This window comes from Giraffa tippelskirchi, chromosome 14 (assembly GCF_054371585.1).
Source record: "Giraffa tippelskirchi isolate mGirTip1 chromosome 14, T2T-mGirTip1v1.2.pri, whole genome shotgun sequence".
Lineage (NCBI taxonomy): Eukaryota > Metazoa > Chordata > Mammalia > Artiodactyla > Giraffidae > Giraffa > Giraffa tippelskirchi.
In genome coordinates this window covers 36,287,580-36,305,555 of record NC_137288.1, presented here as the reverse complement: position 1 = coordinate 36,305,555, position 17,976 = coordinate 36,287,580, and the positions used below count along the sequence as shown (strand labels likewise).

The following is a 17,976-nucleotide window of genomic DNA, read 5'->3' as shown; positions in this document are numbered from 1 at the left end:
GATGATACCGTTTTAAAAGTCAGAATGCATGGGGTTCCCAGAATTTATGAAGAAAGTCCCCAAATAAAGGTATTTGCAGGTCTGATCAATCTTGGTGCCCTCCTGTGGTTAAAACAAGCAAAAACTATACAAAATAAAAACAGCAGTAGCCAATACCAGGGTTACAGGCAGAATGTGTTTTTGAGAAGAAATGTTATTTAAAGTTCCTTCACAACATGAAATCAACCATTTGCTTTGCTATCGTCACTATAGCTAGAGACCTTTGTCAAATGTGAGCTAGAGTAACTCTTTCTGATTTAAGTCTAAAGCTATTTGAGTCTAAAGTCTAGACTAGTCTTTGCTCCCCTCACTCAATTACGCTCAGCCCAAGGCCAAGGCTCAAAGGAAGCCATCTCATTTTTGCTGCAGGCCATTCTGATTATTCTGCTACTCTTGTTTCTTCTCAGTAACACACAGTCTGAATTGCTCAAAGTTGTTCTTTGCTATATTCTAAAGAGACTTTTGGGGCTTCCCTGGTGGCTCATACAGCAAGGAATCTGCCTGCAATGCGGGAGACCTGGGTTTGATCTCTGGGTTTGGAAGATCCCCTGGAGGAGGGCATGGCAACCCAGTCTAGTATTCTTGACTGGAGAATTCCATGGTCAGAGACTGGCAGACTACAGTCCTTGAAGTTGCAAAGAGTCAACACAACTGAACGACTAACACTTTCACTTTTCAAAGAGAATTTTATCTCATCATACAAAAAATCAAAAGATGTATTAACTAAATACCCAAAAAGTCAACATGTATGGTGCCTTGAGCAAGTCACGTATCTTTCCTAGCCTGTTTCTTTCTTAATAGCCCCTAAATAATAAGGAGGTGGTTATCAAATTATTTCTCAAGTCTATTCAGATTTTATGATTCTATGGTGGTAAAGTTTTTACTGTGGGGAGACTTAAAGAAAAGTTAGTTGTTCAAACTGGATTTAGAAAAGGCAAAGGAACCAGAGATAAAATTGCAAACATAGAAAAAGCAAGAGACTTCCAGAAAAATATCTACTTCTGCTTTATTGACTAAGCCAAAGCCTTTGACTGTATGGATCACAACAAACTGGAAAATTCTTCAAGAGATGGGAATACCAGACCACCTTACCTGCCTCCTGAGAAATCTGTATGCAGGTCAAGAGGCAACAGTTAGAACTGGACATGGAATAACAGGCTGGTTGCAAATTGGGAAAGGCTGTATATTGTCAACCTGAGTATTTAACTTATATGCAGGGTACATCTTGCAAAATGCCAGGCTGTGTGAAGCACAAACTGGAATCAAGATTGCCAGGAGAAATATCATTAACCATGGATATGCAGATACCACCACCCTTATAGCAGAAAGGAAAGAGGAACTAAAGAGCCTCTTATGAAAGTGAAAGAGGAGAGTAAAAAAAACTGGCTTAAAACTCAGCATGCAAAAAAAATGAAGATCATGGAATCCAGTCCCATCACTTCATGGCAAATAGATGGGGAAACTATGGAAACAGTGACAGAATTTATTTTCTTGGGCTCCAAAATCACTGCAGATGGTGACTGCATCCCTGAAATTAAAAGATACTTGCTCCTTGGAAGAAAAGTTATGACCAACCTAGACAGCATATTAAAAAGCAGAGGCATTACTTTGCCAACAAAGGTCCGTCCAGTCAAAGCTATGGTTTTTCCAGTAGGCATGTATGGATGGAGAGTTGGACCATAAAGAAAGCTGAGTGCCAAAGAATTGATGCTTTTGAACTGAGGTGTTAGAAAAGGCTCTTGAGAGTCCCTTGGACTGCAAGGAGATCCAACCAGTCAATTCTAAAGGAAATCAGTCCTGAATATTCATTAGAAGGACTGATGCTGAAGCTCCAATTCTTTGGCCACCTGATGCAAAGAACTGATTCATTTGAAAAGACCCTGATTCTGGGAAAGATTGAAGGCAGGAGGAGAAGGGGATGACAGGATGAAATGGTTGGATGGCATCACTGACTCGATGGACATCAGTTTGAGCAAGTTCCAGGGGTTGATGGCGTGGGAGTTGAGGCCTGGCATGCTGCAGTCCGTGGGGTTGCAAAGAGTTAGACACGACTGAGCAACTGAACTGAACTGATAACCTCATCATAGCACCATAGTATCTATATTCAAGTGGCAAATTTATGGAAATCATTTTCTAATAAAACTGCTTTCTAAAAGAACAGACCCTGGGGCTTCAAAGAGTCGAACACGACTGAGTGACTGAACTGAACTGAACTGATAAGAACTGCTCACTTGTATGGCTGCATACCTGGAACCTACACCAGATTTCCTATGTGGCTTTTGACCATCACTGAACAATACAACTGGGGATTTAATAACAGCATATTGTGATTACACATGTATGTATATGTTTATGTGCTCTGTGGTACATGCTTCGAGGGACAAATTCAGGATTCTATCAAGAGTTATGACTGTACCTGATCTAGACCTGCAGACTTCAGGATTTTAAAAATGAGCAATAAATGAGACATATGGGAGTAAAAAATGATCAAAGAAAACTTCAGGAGGGAGGATCCTGAGGCATGAAGAGCTAGCTAATATCATTTTTCTAAGAACAATGAGAGCCTATAGAAGGGTTTTAGGTATTGAAGTGATGTGCTCAGGTTTTCCTTTCCTTAAAGATTACCCTAATTTCTCTGTGGAGAATGGGTAGAAGGCAAGAAAACTTTTAGAGTCCTGCTAATTAATAATCCATAGCAGCATTTTCCCTTTAATTTCCCTCTCAAGTTTTACTCTTGATTGGCAGTTCCTCCCAAGTTCTCTCTTCTCAAAAAAACTCTCTAAAAATATTCTCACTTGTGTCTTGAATCTTTTCCCTCACTGTATATAGTATCTTTCTCTTTACCAGTAGCTCCCTGCCTTTTTTATGAAAACATGATGCTTCCTCCAACTTGCTGAATAAATCAAAGGAACAAAATGGGACAGGAAATATATAGTCCCACAGGATTGTGCTCAAAATTGTCTCATGCTTTGCTCAATGCTGTGTTGTTACCGTCTTGAAATTCTTCATTCTTAAATACGAGGCTCCACATTTTCATTTGGCATTGGGCTCCCACAATTATTTTGACATTTAGGGAGTAAAGATAAATGATTTTGGTTGTGTTTGAGTAGAGGTAAACATTTGCTCTGTATTCTTCTATATGTCATTTCCATGTCCAAAGCTTTGGCCACTTCTCTTCATTTTTAGTATCACCATGATAATCTAAGTTACCATTCTCTTTTCCTGATATTACATCAGTAATTAATATTAGGCAAAATAGACTTTTATAAAGTTTTTAGATAAAAAGGGGAATATTTTACAATGACAAAGCATCAGTCTGTCAGGAAGATATAATAATATAAACAATGCGTGTGTGTGTGTGTGTGCCAGTTGTGTCCAACTCTTTGAGACCCTATGGACTGTAGCCCGCCCGGCTTCTCTGTCCATGGGATTTCCCAGGCAAGAACAGTGAAGTGGGTTGCCATTTCCTTCTCCTTCTTCCCCACCCAGGGATCCAACCTGTGTCTCCTGCATTGGCAGGCAGAATTTACCACTGAGCCACCTGGGAAGCAGTATAAACAATATATGTACATAATGACTGAGTGACAAATGAATGAGACAGAACTGGCAGAATTGAAGGCAAAAATAAATAATTCAACGACAGTAGTTGGAGATCTCAATACCATTTTTTCAACAATGGATATAAAAACTAGGCAGATGATCAACAAGAATATAGAAGACTTCAACACTGTACCCCAACTAGGCCTACTCCATATTTACAAAATATCCTACTACCAATGGTAGAATATACATGCTTATCAGGAATATGTGGAACATTCTCCAGGATAGACCATAATCCGGGTCATTAAGCCAGCATCAATAAACTTGAAAGGACTGAAATTTTTCAAAGTCATCACCAGAAAGAAATTTGGGAAATTCACAATTATGTGGCAGTTAAACAACATATTTGTAAAGAATCAATGGATCAAAGAAGAAATGATACAGGAAATTACAATATACTTTGAGGTGAATGAAAGCAAAAGCACAACATACCAAAACTTTTGCAATACAGATAAGGCAGTGCCTAGAAGGAAATTTATAGCTGTAACCCACTCTAGTACTCTTGCCTGGAGAATTCCATGGACAGAGGAACTGGGCAGGCTGCAGTTCATGGGATCACAAAGAGTCAGACACGACTGAGCAACTAACTTTCACTTTCAAATGCCTATATTCAAAAAGATTAAAAAAAAAACAAACTTCAAATAAATGTCTTAACTTTTCAGGTTAAGACATTGGAAACAAAGAGCAAACTAAATTTACTGTAAGCAGAGTGAAGGAAATAATAAATAGGGGAGTAGAAATCAGTAAAATAGAGAATAGAAAAGCCATAAAGAAAATCAATGAAACAAAATGCTCTTTGAAACGATCAAGAAAACTGACAAAACCTTTACCAAGAATCACCAAGAAGAAAGAGAACACTTAGATAACTTGAATCAGAAATGACATCAGGAGCATCACTACTGACCTTACAAAAATAAAAAGGTTTGTGAAAGAAAACTATGAACACTTGTATCAATAAATTAGATAATTCTGGTGAACGGATCAACTCCTGCAAATATACAAACTACTTAATTGCAGTTTAAAGAAGAAAGAGACAATATAAGTAGCCCTCTAACAAGTAAATAGAGATTGATTCAGGAAACAAAATCCTTCCAGAAAAGCCCAGGCACAGATATCACCAAATTCTACCAAATACTTAAAGAATTAATATCACTACTTCACAGACTATTCCAAAATAATAGAAAATATATAAAGTAATGTTTTAAGGAAAACATTCCTTCTATAATAGCATCACAAAGGGAAATAGTTAGCAATAGAGTTAATGAAAGAAGTGCAAAGTTTGTATTGTAAATACTGTAAGACTTGTTGAGAGACATTCTAAAAATTGAAAGAGCCCATGCTCAGTCTGTAAGTTCTTTAAAATGTTAAACATGGACCACATGTATGAATCAGCAATTCCACTCTCAGGTATTCCCCCAAATAATTGATAGCATATATACACAAAGTTTTATGTAAATGTGTATAACAGCATTATTCATAGTAACCCCAAAGTGGAAAACACCAAGTGCCCATCAATTGAACTAAATAATTGATATATTGCTAAACAAAAATATGACATATCCACAGAATGGAACATCATTTGGCAATAAAAAAATGAAGCAGTGATACATGCTATAACAGAGATGTTCCTTGACAACAGCATCTAAGTGAAAGAAGCCAGACACAAAAGACCACATATTGTATGACTGATTCATTCATTTATATGAAATTTCCAGGCTGGGAGAGTTTCCAGAGAAAGTAGATTAGTGTTTACCAGGGGCTGTCACTTACTTCCTTACTTGCTTCCATTATATTCCATTATAGATTGCCAGCTCAGTGGTTTACATCGTGGTCTCTGATGTCAGGATTGTCAAATCCTGGCCCCTTCCCTTCCCTTATTAAGGAGGGATTTGGGGCAAGTCACTCATCTTCTCTGGGCCTCACAAAATAGGTTTCAATCACGTTAGAAAAAAAGGAAGTAGTACCTAGACATTATTTTTTCAAGTGGGGGCAAATTCAGTTTTATAAAACATTTCCCCCAAATTGCAGAATATATTTCCTAGGATTGTATAAGGATTAAACAGAGACTACATGGAAACACCATAATGATTCAGAAGTGGTAGTTATTGTTATTAATTAATGTTAATAAATTAATTTCATAAATGAACAATCTTTTTAAATCTAGAAGACAAAAAATCATGTCATTATTATCTTTAGTGACTATACTTCCCCCGCCTCCCCGTAATTTTTTGATTTGGTGGTTAAGTTCTGAGCTACCTATCAGTTTTTACTTGCTATGTAAAACATTTAAAAAGAAGTGTAACTGTTTCTAGCTTTATAGGCTAAAAGAAAGCTTACCTTTTGTTTATGTTTTCCATTTCTGGTCTTAGACTTCCCCTTTCCTGCTGATTTGTTGTTCAAATAATAATAAACATTGAAAACAGCTAAGAAGGCTTACTAGTTGGATTTTGAAAAGATGCATATACACTCGAAACATTTTTTTCCCCCCAAAATAAGCTGCTTTCTTTTTCTCTTCCACTTCAGGCATCGCTCTTTTGAGCTGGAGGTCAGTTGATACAGACTAATGTTCAGTGACTCTGTCCTTAGAGGACTTTTAATTCTAAGGCAGACCAAAGAGCCCCAGCCTTCCAGCAGAATCACTCCAGGAGACACTGGGAGCATATTTCTAGTATTGTAAAGATAGGTAATTTTCTAGAGTATATACCCATTTGATAGTATTATAATAATACAGTTACCTCCCCAATATATTAAAAACTCACCAGCCCTAAATTCAAAATTTCAAACTGGTGTTTGTTTCCACACATTTTCAGCAGAAAAGATAGGAAGTATGTTTTTCTTTTAAAACCAAACTACACTGAGCTCTCAGTGATACTACCAATTCAACTACAAAATTATGGAGTTTTTGCTTCAACTTATTGATTTCACATCTGTGTCTACTTTGCCCCCTGCTGAAAATTCCACCTTTCACTGACACCAACATAATTACAAATTTGTTCTAAACTATAGTACACAGACAACAGTTCCAAAATAATAATATGATTACTGAAAATAGTTTAAGGTTTTATCATAAGCTTTCACACTGTGGCATCAAATTATGACTGTTGAGATCACTTGGAAAAGTTCTTCTCTATGGGGTTATGTCAACCACTTATTAAACAGATAAAGTTCATTTGCATAATTTTTCTTTCAATACTAGGGATTCTTCAGATCAGATTGTTCCATAATTATGTAAATTGTTTCAGTTAAATTTAAAAAACCAAGTATAAAAACCAAGTGTACTCATTCATACATATACATGTATCCATTCTCTTCAGTGTATGTGTATGGTGGAGTACCCTCACTGTTCACCTGAAACTACCACAACATTGTCAATTGGCTATACCCCAATACAAAATAAAATGTTTAAAATTACCAAAAAAAAGAAAAAAAGAAAAAACCACAACCAACTGTAATCAGAGAATAATTCTGGCTTATAGTCCTTTCTTTATTCTGTTCATTTTCCATTCTGGTGTGTGTGTCTCTCTCTCTCTCTCTCTCTCTCTCTCTCTCTATATATATATATATATATATATATATATTCTTTAATGTTAGCATACTATAAATACTTTTCAATATTGAGAGTATATAAATATATTTTTCTTTACTTTTTATAACTTAACATTACTTTCTTATGTGGATGCAGTATAATTGAATCGACTAGCCATCTCTTGATGGACACTTTTATTGGTAACCTTTTTTTGTGCATTTATAAATAACACTGCCACAAATAAATAGCCAAGTGCATATGTCTTGTATTTTTGCCAGTGTGTCTTTGAGATAAACTGCTAACAAGAGATTCCTAAAGAAATTGCTGGGTCAAATGGCAAATGAATATTTAATTTTGTCAGATATTGTCAAGTTTACTCCAAGTTTTTGGATTTCTACAGGCAAATCTACACATTTCCCACAGCCTAGTCAAAGAAATATTCTGTAAGTATTTGGACTTTTGTTAATCTGACAGATAGAAGCTGCATCTCTCTTACTAGAAGTGAGTGAGTTTTGAGTAGCTATACCTGGATTTAAGATCATTTGCATTGCTTTCTATGAGAATTGCATGTTCATATTTATAGCTTTATATATTAAATATGTAGTTTTGAGTATTTCTTTCTTTTTAGAAGACCTTCACGTATTGGCCTATTAATTCTTTGTAGTATAGTTAGCTAGTAATTTTGCAGTTTATCATTTAATTTTTACTTTATGTATTTTGTTGTGTGTGTGTGTGTGTATGATGGAACATATTTTTCCCTGGATTTTAAGTAGTTTTATAGTTTATAAAACTGGATTTTATGGTTTAGGAAAACTTTTCCTACAACTCAGTGATAGGAGATTCACCCAGGTGTATTATTCCTAATAGATGTATGACTTTATATTACACATGTGGACTTTATTCTGGTATATAAGGAGCAAGAAATTCCTAAAAATTTACCACTGCTGGTGGAACACACCATTGTCATTGACAAGCTTTTGGTTAGAGATCCATGGTTTGTTTCTGGGTGTTGTTTCAGTTTGTATCTTCTTACTTAAAAAAACTGTATGTTTCAATAAATCAATAAAGTTCCCGGTACCTCAAATTTTCCAAATTAAAAACCTCTTTGAACATTGAGAAAATGTGTCATTATTTTTGACGAGTAGTACATTACAGCTTCACGGAAAGAATATGTGACTGTTTCGTTAAAAAAAATTGCTATTTCCCTAGTTGAGATTTTTGAGTTTAAAACAGCAATTGTTCAGTTCCTTAATAGTGCTGCTACACATAGAAACAGCAATGGAATAGGGAGATGTCCTTGTAGACAGGTGGACATTATGTGTTAAATGGTCTTGTTTTTCAGCAGATTGCCACTGACTATTGCTTATAACACTTCATTCCATTTTTACTCTCAAGTTTAGGAAATTTAATACCCACAAATTGACAGAAAAACATAATATGTAATAAAGACTCACCACTACTAGATGCATCATTGAGATTTAGCAGTCCCCCTCCGAGCCCTCTGTAACTATGGTAACTGTAGGTCCCATTTCCGTTGATGTACAACACCTCCTGGGAGCCTGAAACAGCTGAGGTTGAGTAAGTGCCCTGGGCTGCCTCCGGTTTACACTGTTTGTCTGTTGGAGCAGACTCATCCTGCAATGACAATAGCATTTCGTTATTTATCAAATCACCACGCTATTTCATCTTGAACAGGACTATCTTATTGTTATCTATGTGTCTGCACTGAACAAGAAAAATATAGTCAACATTAAATCAGTACATATGCACATTTTCAACAACTTTGCTGAAAACTAAAAAAAGGAAAGCAAAGTAACAATATGAGACAGATTGGAGATGGAGCAATTTACAATTTCCAACTGAATTTAAAATTACATGAAGAGAGTTGTTGTTCACAATAGCCAAGAGGAGGAAGTAGCCTAAATGTCCACTGACAGATGAATAGCTAAAAAATATAGTATATAAATACAATGCAGTATTATTCAGTCTCAAGAAAAGAAGAAAACCCTGTCATAGCCTACCACATGAATGAACCTTGAGGATATAACGCTAAAGTGAAATAAGCCAATCACCAAAAGATAAACATTGCATAATTCCCCTTATTTTAGATAAATTAGTCAAGCACGCAGAAACAAAGTTGAATGGTGGTTGCAAGGGCCTGGGAGAAGGGGAGGTGGGGAGTTGTTCATTAGGTGATTCAGTCATGCAGAATTTGGGGAATGGTTCTGGGGAATCCTTTGCATAAAAATGTGCATATGGCTGACAATACTGAAAATTGTTGGGAGAGTGAAAACCATTGGGCTGTGCAATATTTTTCTATAGAGATATGTAGCCCTTGCAATTTGGAAAGAAGGCAAAATATTCTACACTTCAAAGCAATTTTGAGGTTCTAGAGAAGAGGCTGGGCTTCCCTGGTGGCTCAGCTGGTAAAGAATCGGCCTGCAATGCAGGAGACCTGAGTTTGATCTCTGGGTTGGGAAGATTCTCCTGGAGAAGGGAACGGCTACCCACTCTAGTATTCTGGCTTGGAGAATTCCACGGACTGTACAGTCCATGGGGTCACAAAGAGTCAGACACGACTGAGAGACTTTCACTTTCACTAAGAAGAGGCTAGCCTCAAACAATTCCACCTTTAGGGTAACTTCCTAGTTTCCTGGTTGAAAACAGCTTGGGCAACGTAATAAAATTGGAGCTTCTAGTTTAAAAAAATTAGTGGCTCCTATGATACATTCCAAATTCATTTTTCTGGGTTTGGAAAATGACAATAAAATATATCCATCGGAGAAGAGTTTCTTAAAAGATGACCAGAAAGGGAGAAGGAAGAAGGCATTGTCTTCCACAATATTTTCTGTCTGATTCTTTGTGTGATGAAATTAGTTTGCATTATTAAACATGCCACTTTTTAAAAGTGCCTCCGTTTTTTCAATATTAACTGTTATTCCAAACCACAGAAACTGCACTGAGCAGGCAGATAATTAATTCCATGAATAATCAAAATAGGCCTTGTAGGGAGTCATTTGTATTCAAACACAGATTTTCACTATTATTGTTTTGGTAGTCCACTATATGTTGAGAAATATAAAGTATCAAAATCCCAATAGAATCTGTTCAGCAGTGTATTTTGGGCAAAAGTTTAATATAAAGTTAATTCATGTTTTTCACGTGAGTGATTACTATTATTGGTTTCAAAGAAGCATAGATTTTAATGACATAAAAAATAAATATCCCCTGGAGTCACATTTTATCTTTATAAGCAACTTTTAATAATCATTAGCTCCTGAAGTTCTCAAAGCTGACAGCTTGCCCCCTAGGTTGCTATGAAGATTACTTTCAAAAGAGGAATATATTAATATCCTACATGACTGCATATCTAAGCAATAAAACACATTTTATTCATCAGAAACCTGAAAAATCCTGTCCCAGATTTTACAGGACATAGTTCAAATTTTCTTAAAAATTCCATAAAAATGATGCATCAACAAGATGAAATGGCCACCAGCATTGCCAGCGTTGTATGAGACAATGGAGAATTGTTTTGATTCAGATTTCTTTTGATCAAAAATATACAACAGATGAAACAGTTATGGTGACTTCTATAATTAGAGTCTGGTCTTATCAATAGATATCTGTTTTATGTATATAAGTATGCAATTCAAATTTGAACAATTGGGCTTAGACTAGGACAAGTGATTACTTATAGATGGAGGGCAAGACTGGAAATTATTTAGAAGAGTAGATGGAGGGCAAGACTGGAAATTATTTAGAAGAGTAGGCATTGCTTGCTCAAGACCGTCTCATTCACACACTGGGAAGACTGGCCTGTATCCTTTGTACTCTATAGAAACTGGAGAGGACAAACTTGAGTTTGCTGAACCTGATCTGGTATGTGGACAATACTGATTGAATTCCTAACTCACTTCAAATGCCAAAGGAATCCTTTACACAGGTATCTTATATAGACATTTTTTTTTTTAATTAAATTTGACTGATTCTGCTCAACTTTGACGGTAGGTTTCAAAAATATTGCATTTATATCTCCCAAGAATTTAAATTTTTCTTAGATTTTATACTCTCTGCTATCTGTTAAATATGCTGCATATTTTCATTAACTTCTCTCTGCCTATAAATATTATCAGCAAATGGCAAAAAGTTTTCTGCTTGATTCAGTAATCTGGATACTTTTCTTCTGTTTTCCTTCACCTTACATTGTTATAGCAATTGGAGATGAAAGGCATTTTGCATCAACATGAAATTACACTTTTAGTTCATCATTGAGATGATCTAGGTACAAGTGAGGAGCTTTTTTAAGGTAAAAAAAAAAAATTGCATAGACCTCAAACAAGTTTATCACTGCAAAACATGTGTATCATTTAGGCATCAATTTACTTGAACTTCCTATAAGATTGTTACTTGATTTCTCCTGACTTTACTCGGTCTTTGTAGTCTGTATGATAGTAGCATTTTTACTTAAGTTGCTGCTCTAAATTTTCTCTGCTCTTCAATTATGGATGACAGGAGGGAGTGCAATTTATTTTGTGTATTAACTGCTGGAAAACCTCTTTACCTTCTAAAAGTGTCTCTTCCTCCACTTCATAGCAAATGTTTCAGAACTAAGCACGTGTGGATAAGAATTTGCAGTGAAATTCATAAAAGATCTGAGAGAACCAGAGCTCTAATTTAAACTGCTTTCTTGCTAAGGAAAAACAGTCTGCACTTAATGTATATGTGCTTACTACTTACGATGATAAGAAGTGATTTATGATGCCATCAAAACACACACACACACTCACTCATGTATATAACAACACTCAGGAAGCAACTTCTTTCATATAGTTAAGAGCATCCACACAGTCTCCACTCGGCCACACAAATGATCAAGATGCCAACACAGAAGATTGAGAAGACTGCTCTTTGCAAAGATGCCGCCAAACCCACTAGGAAAGGTAACAATGGAAGGTATATTTTGACAAAATCTAAATATTATAATGTAAGATCTGAAATAACAGAGAAGATAGATTTTGCTTCCAACTTGAGAAACCAAAGTCATAGCAGGAGAGCTTTCACCAAGAGTTTTAACAAAGTGTTCCCAGACAGGTTATGTTAACAAACTGTGGTAATATTTACACACACAGAGAGACATGATTTTATAAAAAATAAATGCTTGAAAACTATTGACTTAAAGAAAAATACAGAAAAAATACAGTCCTTAAGCTGATATGCAAAGATACATGGCTGGCAAGAAGTAACCTACTACACCGCAAAGCTGCTACTGCTAAATCGCTTCAGTCGTGTCCGACTCTGTGCGACCCCATAGACGGCAGCCCACCAGGCTCCGCCGTCCCTGGGATTCTCCAGGCAAGAATACTGGAGTGGGTTGCCATTTCCTTCTCCAGTGCATGAAAGGGAAAAGTGAAAGTGAAGTCGCTCAGTTGTGTCCGACTCTTAGCGACCCCCTGGACTGCAGCCTACCAGGCTCCTCCATCCATGGGATTTTCCAGGCAAGAGTACTGGAGTGGGGTGCCATTGCCTTCTCCAACACCGCAAAGCTATCTACTCTCAAATTCTTCCTGACGGTCATAACATTTTATAATTACAAACAAGGGTAGAGAATTAACACTTTTAAATTTCAATCTTAAATGTAACAGTACACTATTTAGTTACAGACCAAAAATATCAAATTAAAAAAATAGATGTCTTTTTTCTATAGGTTTCTAATACTTAATTTTGAGTTCTGTTGTTAATATGATCGAAATGAAAATTTTAAAGTAATATTCCTTTGAGGTCATAAAATCTGATTGCAGATATAATTGTTTTGGTCATTAGTTTTCCTATGTATAGCATAATATTTTTCACCTCAGAAAATTCTTTCAGTTTTAACCAAGCAGTACCAAACTGGTATATTTCACATTAAATTGTAATGAAGTTTATGAATAAGAAAGATTTTATTTTAGTCATGGTATCTTGGTTTTGCCTCAGTGTTCCTCTTTAGTTATTTTTAACAATCTACTCTTAGAACAATTCAAAACATTTTTTACAAAATCCTTTTATTTGCAATTGGGCTTTTTTTATTTAAATAACAACTTCCTTAAATCATTTTTTTTTTCTTAATCTTCTTTAATACAATATTCCCTTTTGGTAAGAGAGTTACAGTACTCTATCTGATGATTCTATGGCAGATGTGGTTTCTGATATTACCTATGTAATATAACTGTTACTCTTTAATTCTCACTTCCAATTTCTGCCTTCCCTCTTAGGTTCGTGCCTGAATTTCTTAGTATTCAGTTACATCCATTTAATACTTTGAAATTAATTTATTTTCTCTTTCCTCCAGAGACCACTTGCAAAAATTTTTAATTAAAAAACAAAATAACACCTATTCTATTACCAATGTTTCTTGTTCTATTTACTACACTGTGCCAAGATTTTTTTCTTCTCTTACATAGGTTTCTCTCAGTCAAATAATACCCAAGCCCTCTCAGCTCCATCTTGGAAATGACCCTCATTGGCACACATCTGAGAAGCACTCGTTGCTAATACATAATACAGAGCCCCATAATCCCTCCTTTGGGCCACTGTGATAACCTTCTGACCAGTGTTTGCCCCTGCACTTCTTGTCCACATCTCCTCAAACGTATCTTTTAAAAATCACTTATCATGTTAATTTCTCTTTAAAATTTCCTGAGATTTCTTATTTCCTAGAGAACAAAACCCAAAGCTCCTGGCATCTAAAGCCTTTCAGAGTTTGAGAACAATCTTTCCAGCCACATCTTCTGTCACTTCTCCTCACGCATTCTATACTCTGGTCATAGCTCAAGCTGAAAAAATAAATCTTACCAGTGTAATAGTCTGAGTTACCTACATTGCCCCATATGTGCACCGATATACAGAAAGTTTCTTACCTGTAACTACTGTCTCTGTTATAGTCTCTGATGATGGTCTGTCATCGAATTTTTAATCTTTTTTCCAAAATTTTTACATATATATCTAATGATGAATGACAAAATAAAATTTGCTTTTTAGTACTTTATAAAAAACTGTGTGAAATCAAAAAGTTTTATGTAGGTAAAGCAGACTTAGGTATGCCTTTCATCAAAAGGAAGAAAAAGGATGGCATCTTCCTTACTCATCTGAATTCCAGATTGACAAAGTATTTTCTCTCTAAATTTCTAGTCTATCCCCTAGACAGGGCTTCCCAGGTGGTGCTAGTGGTAAAGAAAAGAATCTATCTGCCAGTGCAGGAAACATAAAAGACGAGGGTTTGATCCTTGGGTTGGGTAGATACCCTGGACAAGGGCATGGCAACCCACTCCAGTATTCTTGCCTGGAGAATCCCATGAACAAAGGGGCTTGGCGGGCTACAGCCCATAGGGTCGTGAAGAGTCAGACAGGACTAAAGCAACTTAGCACACAAGCATATCCCCTAGACACCTTCAAACAAAAGAAATTGGGCCTATTTATCTGAAATTCTCATATCTCTTCTACTGTATACAATTATTTATCTTTATGAAAAATGCATGGAAAGCAAATAGAAAGTAAAAGATATCCTAGAAGAGAATAAAGACTTTAACTGAGTATATAAAGTAGTTCTTTACTTCTCAGATTGCTAGAGATCAAAGACCTTGAACCAAACATCCCACTGACTATGAGGTCTAAAAAAATACCAAAACAAAAAATTAGAAATTTCTCCACAACAAGATTCTAAATCCTATAGCTATGCTAGAATCCTTAGCTATTAAAATATTTCAGCTGAAATAAAAATCCAGAACAAAAACCACTTCAGATTTGATAAAAATTCAGAACGTGTGTGTGTGTGTGAGCGCTCAGTCGTGTGTCCAACCCTTTGTGACCCCATGGACTATAGTCTGGCAGGCTTATATGCCCATGGAATCCTCCAGACAAGAATATTGGAGTGGGCTTCCATTTCCTATTCTATTCAGAATAAATATTTTTACCAATTAGACTTTGAGAAGCACAATGGAGGTCAATAAGATTTTTTTAGAGCAGTTAACCATTAGCTACTACATAAGAATCATACTAGCATGGTGATATCAGAAGATTAAGGCTAATATCTGCATAATGGTTAACTAGAGTATGTTGCCAGGCAGCTTGGAGAGGTGCATTATTTTATCGACAATGTGATCAAATTTGATACATAAAGCATGTTTTTAAAAGGATTTAACTAGATTCTGGTACTTAATTTTAGTCTGATAAGATGACTATGTTTTTATTTTATTTTGTTCACATCTAATAGTAATTCTTGCCTGGGAAATCCCATGGACAGAGGAGCCTGGAAATATATATTATTGCTTAATGCTAAAATAAACTCATGAGTTTTAATGCTGTTTTTGATTGTAACATTTTAGATCAAATAAAAAATAATACATGCCATTTTAAAAGATAAATTAAGAGAAACATACTGACTTTCTTTTCATTTCTGTGAATATATAAGTTTTCCCAAAGTACAAGATTAGGCTTCAAAGTACTTGAAGTACTTGACCAAAAGTACAGACCAAAGTACTTGAAAAATGATCTCTCAGATACAATTTATTTATCCCAGATGTCAGTTACCCTAAATCTCCTAAGTATAGTTGTGGGAGGTATTACTACTGGATTAAGAAAATTTGGCTCAACAGGAAAAAGAGATTTGAAAAATACAATGAAAGCTTTTTTAAAAAAATAAACCTGGTCATGGCAGAAATTTTTCATTTTTTCATATTTCGTTTTGAGTAAGTAGAAAAAACTTGACTAATGATGTTATTTCAACACTGATGTTGGGAGGTAATCATAGGTGGTTTCAAAATTAGAAACAGGTGTGCTAGCATGGTCGAATGAGCAGAACAAAGAAAAATCCCTTCCGAATGTCATCTACATAATAGAATCCTTCACAGATACTATTGAATAACATTATGTTCAATCAGAGAGTAAACATAATTCCATCTGAATTGTATATCTTGAATGAGCCATATAATTGAGATCTTAATTTCCAAACATACTGGAATAAAAGCTTACAGGTTATTATAATTTAATTTAAACTGGGTGTAAGAATTAACTTTCCATTTTGATATTTCAAGTATATTCATCATGAAATAGTCAAACTAAGGTAATGAGAAAGCCATCAAAGTGGTGATGCCTGCATCACTGAGTGATAATGCTTTTAATGTGAAATTAAATTTTAAAGGAAACATGTATGAGACAATATGAAATAATCTAAAAATAATCTAGGGATGAATTTAAAATACATCACTGATGTCTGACTACATGCTGGTGTTATGTGTACAAGTAAGTAAAATATTTTTTTGTTAACTTTCCTTTCCTTGATAATACTGCTTTTGATTTACCATGTATAGTGTTTTACAAATACAGAGATCTGATGTACTATGTTGACTGTGGGTGGAGGGTATATATAGGAAGAAGAGAAATATAATTGTTGACATATTTCTTCAAATATAAAGTTTCTAATTTTTTTCCACCTAGTATGAAAAACTAAGTATTCAAGGAGTCAGTAATTTTTAGGAATTCTCTAACTTCTCAAAAATACACACAATCAAGCCCATTAGTGTTCCTGAACATACTTGAATTTGAAAAGTAGTGGTAACATTTTCCTTACAATATTGGATTACTTTACCCTACTCCACAATAAATTTTGGTAGCAACAGTATAACTCAGCTTCTTTTTCCCTTCCATTTTTATTCTCCTGCTCATTCCTCTGCATAATTTCCTCGCAAGATTTCATTCCATTTATGAGTTCATCTACCCCTTTACACCAAAGGCCTCTAAATCTAAATCTATAATTAAGATCTTTTCCCAGGTCCACATTTTCAACTACCTACTGGACATAAATAACTGCATGCCCCACAAGTGCATCCCACTGAGTATGTATGTCATGTTATCTTCCCCCAACTCCTAATTCTCCAGCCATAATATGCTCCACCTCCTCAGTTCTTGATATTGGTAAATGACACCTTCATCTGTCTCTGCAGTCTCCTGAGCAAGAGACTTGTGTCATATTCAACAAGCTCCTTTTTATTATCTCATAGGTACAATCCAGGACACAATCTTATGCAGCCATTTTATTTCCTAGTGAATTATTTAAACAATGTTCTATTGAATCCCTTCCATTCCCTGGGCTACACATTCAGCAAGCAGGTGAAGATAGATCATCCAATTCCTGCCCTTCAGAGACGTATAGAGTTGTGAGGTGGGAAAGAGGCTAGACAAGAGGAAGAAATTAAAAAAATATATATGTTATAATACTAACTTCAGAGAGTGGTATCCATTAAAAATAAAATTAAATAGAGTTACATAAAAGAATGATTGGAGATGGGTATTCAGGAGGGTTAAATCTTTCTGAGAAAAATACATAATCCCATCAGCCAAGAAACAGAATGATAAAGAAGAGGCAGTCATGCGAAGATACAGGGGAAGTGTGCCTGTGTATGTGAACATCACACTGAATCCATTCTACACTTGACATGAAACATTCCTCATATCCAAAGACATCTGATCCAGGGTTTGGTTAAATTCGGTCAGGTAAGCATCATATAGCTTAGACTAGAATTTGCCTTACAATAAGAAATCGTAACAACACATGTTTTTGCTGATATACTGAATATTCTCAGTTTCCCCCTCTAGATGCACTCTTAAACATTGCTTCCTGGGTGTATAACCACCATGAACTTAACAGATGGGTTCACCTGCTCTCTGGCTGCTAGGGAGTCATCAACAGGAAGCCCTGACAGGAGTTTAAAGGAGAGCATGGGGGTATCTATCCCCTAGCACCCTCTCCTGCCATACCACAGTCTGGGAGCAGC

General features: G+C 35.6%; 1 protein-coding gene across 26 annotated transcripts in view; it reads right to left on the bottom strand.

Moving 5' to 3' along the window:
* Positions 1–17,976, bottom strand: part of NOL4 (nucleolar protein 4) — a 675,738-nt gene that overhangs the window by 56,426 nt on the left and 601,336 nt on the right. For 22 of the 26 annotated variants that reach the window (XM_081562521.1, XM_081562531.1, XM_081562522.1 and 19 more), the window contains one exon: positions 8,620–8,800. In XM_081562521.1, coding sequence (XP_081418647.1) covers positions 8,620–8,800 — 181 coding nt within the window. Of the gene's footprint in view, positions 1–8,619; positions 8,801–14,064; positions 14,150–17,976 lie in introns of those variants that run through there. The other 4 variants (XM_081562525.1, XM_081562512.1, XM_081562518.1 and 1 more) reach the window with 2 other exon arrangements.